Raw genomic sequence first — 10,935 nt, forward strand, 5'->3', positions numbered from 1 at the left:
TTGTTCAGGACAAAGAACTTGAGTTTGCTGCTAAGGTGAGATTTTCACTTTGGGTTTTCCCATTGACTTATACTCTTACTCGTACAGTACTTAATTGTATGACTTATGTAAAATTTTGGGTTATTTTTCAGTGGATGCGCAGATCAAACTTGGTTTACACTGATGATGACATTAACGAGATCCGCTGTGATTTTGCAAAATATTTCATGAAACGCCATGCAATCTAGGTTCCAAATTTGTGGTCTTTTGTTTGAACTAGTAGTCGGATTTGAACTTTAAATTATGCAGTTGGTCATGGTGATGCACTTTTTGGTCCAATCCAAACAGAATTGTCGGTAGATTGATAGATTTGTCTCAATCTATTAGTAGATTGCATGGTCAATCTATATATATTGTGCTCAATCTATATATATTGCCCGGTTCTTGTTCTACTGTTGTAGGATTGTTGGATTGGTTGTGTTTGGTGGATTTATATTAGATGTTTGGTGGATATATATATATATATATTGGCTTGTTCTAGGATTGTTGGATTGATATGTGTTTGGTGGATTTATATATATTGGCTTGTTCTTGTTCTAGCTAGTTCTAAGTTTGTTGGTTTGGTGAATTTATATATATTGGCTTGTTCTTGTTCTAGCTAGTTCTAGGTTTGTTGGTTTGGTGGATTTTGATTTTTTTGTGATTGGTAGTTAGTTCTCGGTTTGTTCGTTTGGTGGATTCATTTTTGGTGGATTCATTTTTGGGATTTAGTTTTTAGAAAACAGGTGGTTTGGATGAAATCAGGATTTTATATGCAAAATTTTATATACAACAGATGATTGTGTTCTCAATCAAAAACAGCCATTGTACCAAACTAATTGGAACAACACTGTAACATTGTTTTAACAGTTGACTAAAGCTCTATTCACAACACTTTAAAACATGGTAATATTGTGTCTATCATGTTCACATAACGACAAAATATATGATGGTGTTATCTCAAGGATAACACTACAATATGCTTTAAACAAAAAATGTGGTCTAAAGAGCATTAAGATGGCAGTTAACATAACTTAGTATTAAAATACTATCACAAACCATTGTTTGAAATAGCTCCTTACAATATTTACCTAAAACTGTTGTATAAGACAGCATAAAATAACAGTATTGACCTAAAACTGTTGTGGTTAGCCTTTCAAACAACATTATATACGACGCTGTTGTCTCAAGGGGTGCACTACAATAGGAGTTAAACAAAAAATGTGGTCTAAAGAGCTTTAAAATGGCCGTTAACCACAACTCATTATTGGAAATACATTTCACAAACCGATGTTTGAAAGACTTCCTTACAATACTCTGGCTCAAGGTGTTGTCTAAGACATCATAACATAACTGTATTGTCCTAAACCTATTGTGGTTAGCCTTTCAAACAACAATCAACAAACTACCCGTTGTTTGACAAATAATATATAGAAATTTTGCACTCTTAGTTGACAGTAATACACCGTTGTCTTCTTGAGGAAAACCGTTGCAGGTAAACTGTTCCAACAATACAGTCTTTTATACAACCTGTTGTTGAATGACAGTTTCGGTAACAGTTATGAACCTGTTGTGTCTGTAGCTTCTAGTAATGGTTCGATGCACTGTTGTCTGATCGAAATCACACGGCTCCTCAATAGACGACCAAAAATTTTGACATCAAACAACGGTGAAAAACGGTTGTAGGATCATGTTTTTCTTGTAGTGCTAGGTGCTTGCTTCAATCCATAAAGTGCTTTCAAAAGATAGTAGACATATTTTGGAAAATTCAGATCTTCAAAACCAGAAGGCTGACTAACATAGACTTCCTCCGCCAAATCTCCATTCAGAAAGTCACTTTTGACATCCATTTGATAGACTTTTGAATTGGCATGTGCTACATAGGCTAAGAAAATAATGATGGCTTCAAGTCTTACAACAGGAGCAAAAGTTTCATCAAAACCTATTCCTTCTTGTTGAAAGTATCCCTTAGCAACCAATCTAGCTTTGTTCCTGACAACTATGTCATTTTCATCCATCTTGTTTCTGAATACCCACTTGGTGTCAATTGGATTTTTTTCTTTAGGCTTGGGTACCAGCTTCCATATTTTGTTCCTTTCAAATTGGTTTAGCTCTTCCTGCATAGCTAAAACCCAATCAAGATCCAACAGAGCTTCTTCTACCTTCTTTGGTTCTTCTTTAGAGAGAAAGCTGCTATATAGACATTCTACTTGAGTTTCTTTCCTTGTTTGAACTCTAGAGAATGCATCACCAATAATGAGCTCAAAAGGGTGATCTCTACTCCATTTTCTATGTTGTGGTAGATTAGCTCTAGATCAAGAGGCCTCATTGTTGTCTTGATGTGACTGAGTTTCGATTATAAGAAACTCCCCCTCAGTTTGTGGATCTTTGACTTAAAGATGGAGTTCTTTCTGTAAGTGATCTGTTTTGACTCTCAGTTTCTCTTATTGTTCCGAAGGATGATGCACTTTTTATCTCGACGAATGAAGCTGATTTTCTACCAACGGATGAAGCATTATGTAACTCGATGGATGTTGAGTTATGTGCTTCATTAGGTGTAGATTTTTCTGAATTATCCTTAGCCTTTATTTTTTTATCACTAACCATCTCAACATTATCGAATTTGAGGCTTTCATGGAAATCTCCATTTTGCAGTCCTTCAATCTTTTTATCATCAAATACAACATGTATAGATTCTATAACAATGTTGGTTCTTAGATTGTAGACTCTATATGCTTTTCCCACATCATATCCAACAAAAATTCCTTTATCTGTTTTGGCATCAAACTTTCCATGTTGATCAGTTTATTTTTTAAGATATAGCATTTGCAGCCAAATACATGTAAGAAATTTAGAGTTGGATTCCTATTCTTGAATAATTGGTAAGGTGTCATGCATTTTGCTTGATTGACCAAAGAAATGTTTTGAGTGTAGCATGTAGTATTCACAACTTCAGCTCAAAAATATGTTGGTAACTTTGATTCTTCTAGCATTATTCTTGCAGCTTCAATAAGAGATCTGTTTTTCCTTTCCACCACTCCATTTTGTTGTGGAGTTCTAACTGCAGAAAACTCATGCATGATCACATTCTCTTCACAAAATGATCTTATCACGGAATTCTTGAACTCAGTTCCATTGTCACTCCTGATTTTTCTTACTTTGAAGTCCATATGATTGTTGACTTGCCTTATGTGATTGATGATGATTTCACTAGCTTCATCTTTGGACTTTAGAAAATATGTCCAAGAGAACATTGAGAAATAATCTATAATTACTAGAAAATATCTTTTTCTTGAGATGGAAAACACATTGACTAGTCCAAACAAATCTATGTGCAACAGTTGCAAAGGTTCTTCAATTGTTGAATCAAGCTTCTTTCTGAATGATGCTTTAATATACTTTCCTTTCTGGAAGGCATCATACAATCCATCCTTAGTAAACTCCACTTGAGGGATACCTCTGACCAACTTTTTCTTGACTAGCTCATTCATGGTCTTGAAGTTTAGATGGGACAGCTTTTTGTACCATAGACAACTTTCATCTTGACTTGCTTTACGGAGAAGACAAGTTATTGAGTCTACATTTGATGAGATGAAGTCAGCTAGGTACATATTCCCTTTTCTCACTCCAGTGAGAACCACTTTTGTTGCTCTTTTTGTTTGTCACAACACAGGCTTCGGAATTGAAAGTGACTGAGTTGCCCTTATCATAAAGTTGGATGATACTCAACAAATTATGCTTGAGTCCATCCACTAGGACAATCTCTTCAATGATGACATTATCCTTTGAAATCAAGCCATATCCCACAGTATAACTCTTGCTGTCATCTTCAAAAGTGATACTCAGGCTAGCTCTTTCCTTGAACTCAGTGAGCAGGGTAGAATCTCCAGTCATGTGCCTTGAGCAACCACTGTCTAGATACCAAAGATTCTTTCTGTTTCCCTGCACACATCAAAACCAAATCAAGTTGATTTTGGTATCTAACTTTCCTTGGGTCCTGCCTTGTTAGCCTTTTTCTTTGGTTTCTTAGGTTTGACCTCATTTGATTTAGGGATCTCAGATTCATTCTTAGTCATTTGAGTTGGACCTTTGAAACCAGTCATTGAAACATAATTATCATACACATATCGGTTTACATGAAAAGGCATTCTATTTGCAAACATGTTATTCCAATAAGGTAAGCTAAATGGCAATTGAAGCATACTAAATGTAGCATAATAAGAATTAGGTGTAATTGGTATATTAGCAAATTGTGCATTCATATTCTAAGCAGACATTGCATTCATGGCAGTCATCACTACCACATAAATGGTCTTTAACTACATCAAAAACTGGTGTTGGCACAAAAAATATTGCTTTATGTGACAAAAATTTGAATAAGGGGATGTATAACAACATTAATTTAAAATATTGTCATGGATGTTACCTTAGTACAACTATGCCAACAACCTATATGAGTGTTGCCTTAAATACATGAAAAAAAATTAAAAAGAGAGGTACAAAAAGCCCGCTCCTAGGGAAAAAAACCCCGGTAATGAAAAATTGAAAAGCCGGATCAGTTCAATATGTCAATTAAAATGCAACACAAAATAAATAAAATAAAAAAACAATTATAAAACCAAAAAACAAAAAATACTGCATCTCTCCATCTCTCTGACTCTAGCAGATCCCTCAACGGCGATCGTCTCTTTCTGCCCTTATCTGCAACTATACACACATACACTCATACAGAAGAAGAGCCAAACAACAGAGAGGTTGACATCGCCATCGTCGATAAAAGGATCGCCGCAGAGCGAAGCAGGCGGTCAGTTTGAATTTCGGATGGGTGTATCATTTAGGCGTTAATAAAATTGGTTATAAATAGTCCAAGCGTTTCATCTCAAAATCTACTCCATCTTAGCCTCAAGCGGTCTCTCGAAAGCCGTTTCATCTCTCTTCTCATCTCCTTCCCCATTTTCTTTCAATCTCTACGAGCATCTCTTCTCTTTATGCGCTTCTAACAGGTCCATTATTGATGCTCGCAAAGTAGAATCATATCTTACTATATTTGCAACAACCCCTCCTGCTTTTTTGATCAATAGGGCTATGGAATGTTATGGGAAATGTGGGTGTTTGAGTGATGCACGTGAACTGTTTGATGAAATGTCGTAGATAAATGAAGGGTCTTGGAATGCGATGATTACGGTGTGTGGGAATGATGGGTGTGCTGAAGAAATGTAGGGTCTTGAAATGGCCTTCACTTTTTATTTACAAGTGAGATCCTCACGAGCATCCCGACATTGTATAGTCCTCTTTCCCCCTTGTGCTTTTATGTATTCAATTTAATTTTTGTTGTTGATTCTAAAGCATTTTCGGTAATTACTCTCAAATCTCAACTCGGAACCTAATACATTGTTTGTGTTTTTCATGGATTGATTAAGAGTGAGGGGTGTTTAAATATTTTGATGGATAAATGTAGTGGTTCGGTTCTTACGGAGATGCAGAGAAATGGAGGGAGACTTACTCTAGAGGAAATCTTGAGGTTTGTGTGCTTCCTTTTTGCTTGTTCCTTTTTTTGATGCTTGTTTGAATCCATTTTCAAAGTAATTGTTCTTGCTATTTTTGGTTATGTTAACATTATCTTTTTAGTTAAATAATGTATTTCTTAGATGAGTACCATCTCTCAGAAGGTGGGGTGGCTACCTAGAGAGAATTAGTGTGATTACAAAATGAGTCTGGTATTCGTACAACCTCTGTTAAAACTCGGAGCATGTTATAATCTTGAGGATTAAATGTGCTTTCCTGTCTGAAACATAAACTTAGAGCTTTGGATGTACGTGCTACAAATTCTAAATAAGTCTTTTTGAATCAACATGAATTTGTATTACAAGATAACAAGTTCTTGTTACACCCAGGGCTGCAAATTAGATTTCCAGCTGAAATGACATCAAAATAGTAAATTCAGATTTACGTATCCTTATTAATACAATATGTTAGCCAGGCATGTCACCTTTTATTTACATTGTCGATCGTGTTGTAGAGTCATCTAGGTGAGTAAATGTAGTATATCACTTCTGGATAATTTGAAGATCAAATCATTAGTCTTTCATCAAACTACAAATGTGCATTATTATACTTGATATTATAAAAAAAAACAAATAGTTAGTTTAGAGGTGACTATATCCTGATCTGCTAGAAAATTCTGATTGAGCATGCCTCATATTCACTGTACTGATAACTGGAGTCCTTACTAATTCAATAAAGGATGCAGACGGCCGTCCTCATCCTGATTTCTTCTGGTGTTGCTTTACTGATGACAAAGACGTATGTATTTGAATTTCGTTTAATCATTTAACTTTTTAAATTAATGTTTTTGTTTTACTAGAAGATAAATGAAGTCTGACTAAAAAAGGTTGCCAAATTATTCACTACAAACACTTTGTAGGAACTCTGCCCCTGTGATGTCGCTTTATTTTCATCCAAACAATGGAGATCTCATATGCTCTTGTGATAGCCTTGATGAGATTCGATACTGGAGTGTTAAGAATGGTGGATGTGATCGGGTTTTGAAGGTATGATTTGGTAAATATATCTTGCATATACAACATCATACAGAAGTTAAACCTTAATTATTTGCTTGCAATGGTTTTGGTCTCATATGCTCTCTCTCTCTCTGTATGTGGGGGGAGGGGCGTGTGTGTGTTTGTCTATCTCTCTCCCTCTGTTTGTTCAACATGAATTAGCACACAAGATTTTGTGATCTCTGAATATGAAAAATGTGATTCATTGGTGTAGGACAGCCCGCCAGGAGGCTATGGAATCCATGTAGCAATATAAAAGGCTATTTAAGTATTAGTCTAACAATAATTAAATGAATAACTTTTCACCTGTTACGTTTTGGATTTTTAATATCATAGAATTGAATGCTTGGAATATCAAGTAGCCGGCGGGGACTTCTTGTAATAAACCAGTTATCTGTTAACTTGGAGGGTTAAGGCTAAAAGACAGACAAACAACATGCATGTGTGAAGATACCGCAGGTTCTCACAACTGCATACAAACCTATTAATAAGTCAACTCCTCGGATCTTTACAAACACCACCACCCTCTATTTTTCTCTTCTTATTTTTCTCTTTTTATTAGTTCATTATATCTTACCTGTATTTTCTTCCCTTTTCTTCATTTTGTTTCTTCTCTCATTTATTCAATTTTCTTTCTCTTTTGGTATTAAAAACAAAGAATTCAAACACCCTTATTGTAAAAAAATGAAATAATAAAAAGTATAGATAAAGAAGTTACTTTTCTTTCTTTACAAGTGTTGCAGAAAGTTAGAAAAAACTGGTTTGTATGTGTTATTGATGCTTTGTGTTTGTATGTGTATGTGTATGTGTGTGTGATTTGTGTGGGATGTGTAGTTGAATTTCTAGAATTTTAATGTGAAATCTCTAGATAGTGATTTTTGTGGCATCATTTTTCTATTAAACTAGAACAAGACCTTACTTTTTATATATGGGGTCATAGAGTTTGAAAAAATTTAGTAAAGCATGAATCTTGACTAGTTCTTTTTCAACTGGAAACTGCAAAACTTACTACTAGTGTTTGAATGCATTTTTAGAGTTGATAAGCAAGGATGTATTCCGAAGGAGGAGTCACATGCTTGACCTCAACTTTTGGGTCTTAAAATGAGAGAAAGTATTTATTACTCTATTTTCAACTTGTTTCTTATATTTTTCATTGTTCACATGAATCCTTGTGGTTAAGGAAACCATCACTGCTTTATTGCCCTAGGTGGTTTATATGTGTAAGGCCGACATTATCTGTTAACTTGATTGTATAAGGCCTACATTTTCTCTTCTTTGCAAATATCTAAAATCTTTTGATTTCTGATTTATTTTTTTGCAGATTTCAATTCCCCAACACGTGCGTCTGATCAGTACTTGGCAAGCTTGACTGAAAAAATCAGGGATGAGCTTAAGCAGGAGATGGAAGAGAAAATGGATCAGAATGTTCGAGAGCTTCGAGATAGTATCAAGGTAATGATGTCCAAGTTGGCGGAAAAGAATCTGGAGCTGCAGATTGATATTGAAGAGCTGAGCAAGCTACAACCACCAAGTGAGCAGCCACCAAGTGATGCAACTGGAACAAGAAAGCAGCCACCAAGTGATGCAATCAGAGCAAGCAATTCCAGTCCTTGATCCTGCATATCGTAGTTATAATGATGCCTTTTACGATATTAGACCATATATGGTACTTTTTAAAAATGTTCTTGTGGTCGTAGGCTGTAAATGAAGTACTTCATTTTATTTAAGTAGAATCAAGTCGGAATGTTGGAATTGATATTGGGATTATGTAGTGCTTGTATGACCGAAAGAATGTATTCAAGTTTTCTAAGTAATTTTTGCCTTGGCTTGCATCTGGGGATTCGGTTTTTGTGTTTTTGTTGTTGGATTTGAACTATATTGGGATGTTATAATTTAGGCAAGAACCATTCAATTTTTTTTTACTAAACATGTTGCCTTGGCCTACAATAATTTTGGCAAAAATAAATCAAAGGATGTTGCTATAGCAAAGGTAAGTGCTAGAAAAGATAAGAAATGTTAATAAAATTGGTGTTGCTATAGACTGAGACTGTGTTTCCATAAGAATTAAGGCAACATCAAATTTATGTTGTCTTTAAAAACCCAGTGTTGCCATAAACTTAAAGCCAACACCGGTTCAGATGTTGCTGTTGACATTATAATGTTGCCATAGAGGTCTATAACAACGCATTTTTGGTGTTGGCATTGTTCTGTAAAATGTGTTGGCAAAATATCAAAGGCCACATGCAAATTTCCAACACCCTCAAAATTGACCGTAGTGTTGCCTTAAGCTTTGTGGCAACATTTTTTTAGCATTTTTCACATTTTTTTTGATGATGTTGTCGGCCATTTATGTGGTAGTGTTTGTTGAACAAAGAAGAAGATGCAGGCATGGGAGTAGGCATAGCAATTTGGCAATTAACAGACAAGTGATTAACACTACCACACTTAACACAATTTTTTCTTCGTGCATATTTATCAGGTGTGTAGTTGTTATGTTTGTTAATCCCTACATTTTCATTTTTATTATTGTTTTTTCTTTTAGCTTCTGTTTTGACCTCAATCTTTTCCAGTCTGTCATTCAATTGCTTCATAGACATATGACCAACATTAACTTTCTTTTCTTCTCTAACTTGACTTGATTCTCCTTGAATAAAGTTTTTAGAAACTGATCCATATTTCTCATTCAATTTAACTAACTTAGCTTTGCTAACTGGTTTACTCACAGCCGACAGATGTGGCACCTTGTCTCTCGAGGAATAATCCTTTTGATTAACCGACGAATGATTTTCATCATCCGTCGAGTCCACATTTGTAAAGAGTCCTTCAACTAGATTGGAATCAAGCTTCTTTTTGCTCTTTTTCTAGGCTGCATCATAAAAAGATTATATGCCTTGAACTTTAGTAATATGAGCATTAACATCTCTAGATAATTTCCATGCTTTAATTACTTCCTGTTCTCTCTCAAGCTGTTTCCTTAAAATCTCTTCTTTTATCAAGGACTTAGTTAATTCATCCTTAGCAATTTTACACTCAATTTTCAATTTTTCAAATTCAACAAATTTAGACTCTAGCACATTATTCCTCTCAATTAAAAAAAATTGTTTTCTTTAATTTTATCATTTTCCTTAGTGAGGGACTTAACTGTAACACGCGGGTGGTATAATTCCGTAAACATGTCATTTATTGCATCATTATACTCAGCTTTAGATAAATTTTCTAGGTTAGTGGTGATTACCTGATTGCTTGAAGAACTGGTCTCTGTTTCATCTGATTTGGCCATTAGGGCTAGATTGATATAGCTTGTTTCTTCATCTTCATCCAATCCATCTACAGCCCAGTCATTCTACTATGTGATGAAAGCCCTTTCCTTTTGTTTGAGCAACTCAAAGTATTTCTGTTTATAATCAACAGGCTCAAACTTCTTTTTGATGGAATCAGACTTTCTACACTCACTAGCAAAATGACCTGCCAAGCCACATTTGAAACACTTGAATTTTGACTTATCAATCATGTTTCTATTTGGCTTGGCTGCTCCAAAATTCTTCTGAAATTTGAGCTTGGAAAATCTCCTGGATAAAAATGTTAGATGTTCATCCATATCATCCATGTCATCTTGGCTCAACTGATCTTCATTCTGAGCTACCAGCCCTTTACCCTTGCTTTCACAGACCTTTGATGTAGACTCAACAGCTTCCACCTTTATCTCTTTCCACTAGTAAAAAAAACAACCATTCGCGTCTGTTGAAAAAAGTTATTTGTGTCTGCCCTCAACAAACGCGTATGGAGGACATGTATGAGCTAGAGAGTATATATGGCTGTTAGGAAACAGTCGCGTATAGTTTTGTTGTGTCGGTTCTGACAAACACATAAAACATAAAACAGCTGCAAAAAGTATGAACTTTTGCGCCCAGGTCTTTTAACAGACGCCAAAAGTTTTCTTGCATCTGCCCATAACAGACGTATAAAGTCAAAGAACAGACGTATAATATTCCTTTTATGGCTGTTTTCGTAGAACAGTCGCAAAAAGTTTTTTAAAAAAATATAAATATTTTGTATTTTCAGCTAGCACGTGTACTTCTTTACAAGGTAATTTCTTAAAATTAAGTTCTACTGCTGTTGAATATGATCACCTCATCCTTGTTGTTGTTGAACACGATCACCTCAGCCCCTCCAAGACTTTTCGTGCTAAAAGATCTTGTCTAAAAAAGATTGCTACTTTGCTTTACCAATTTTTTTGCAGAAGGCCGTTTCGAAGGATTTTTGATCTGATAACTAGCATTCATTTTCTTGAAAGACTAATAAGAAAGTAATAAAAAAGGCATATTAAGGAAGAAGATCAATATCCACATCATAAACA

At 35.1% G+C, this 10,935-nt stretch overlaps 1 protein-coding gene across 6 annotated transcripts; it reads left to right on the forward strand.

The window, feature by feature from the left end:
* Nucleotides 1–4,628: 4,628 nt before the first annotated feature.
* LOC141707006 (transcriptional corepressor LEUNIG-like) lies at nucleotides 4,629–8,427 on the forward strand. 6 transcript variants are annotated; one of them, XR_012568937.1, is made up of 5 exons: nucleotides 4,631–5,299; nucleotides 5,439–5,539; nucleotides 6,269–6,321; nucleotides 6,443–6,569; nucleotides 7,900–8,427. XR_012568937.1 is itself a non-coding variant. In XM_074509956.1 (5 exons), the coding sequence occupies exons 2-5, from the start codon at nucleotides 5,463–5,465 to the stop codon at nucleotides 7,945–7,947; spliced, it is 312 nt and encodes a 103-aa protein (XP_074366057.1). In that variant the 5' UTR covers nucleotides 4,631–5,299; nucleotides 5,439–5,462; the 3' UTR covers nucleotides 7,948–8,427. The 6 variants fall into 6 exon arrangements, 2 of the variants coding, with proteins under 2 accessions (XP_074366057.1, XP_074366058.1); XM_074509956.1 differs by having other exon boundaries at nucleotides 6,262–6,321; XM_074509957.1 differs by having other exon boundaries at nucleotides 4,633–5,299; nucleotides 5,477–5,539; nucleotides 6,262–6,321.
* Nucleotides 8,428–10,935: the final 2,508 nt, after the last annotated feature.

This window comes from Apium graveolens, chromosome 2, assembly GCF_009905375.1.
Source record: "Apium graveolens cultivar Ventura chromosome 2, ASM990537v1, whole genome shotgun sequence".
Classification (NCBI taxonomy): Eukaryota; Viridiplantae; Streptophyta; class Magnoliopsida; order Apiales; family Apiaceae; genus Apium; species Apium graveolens.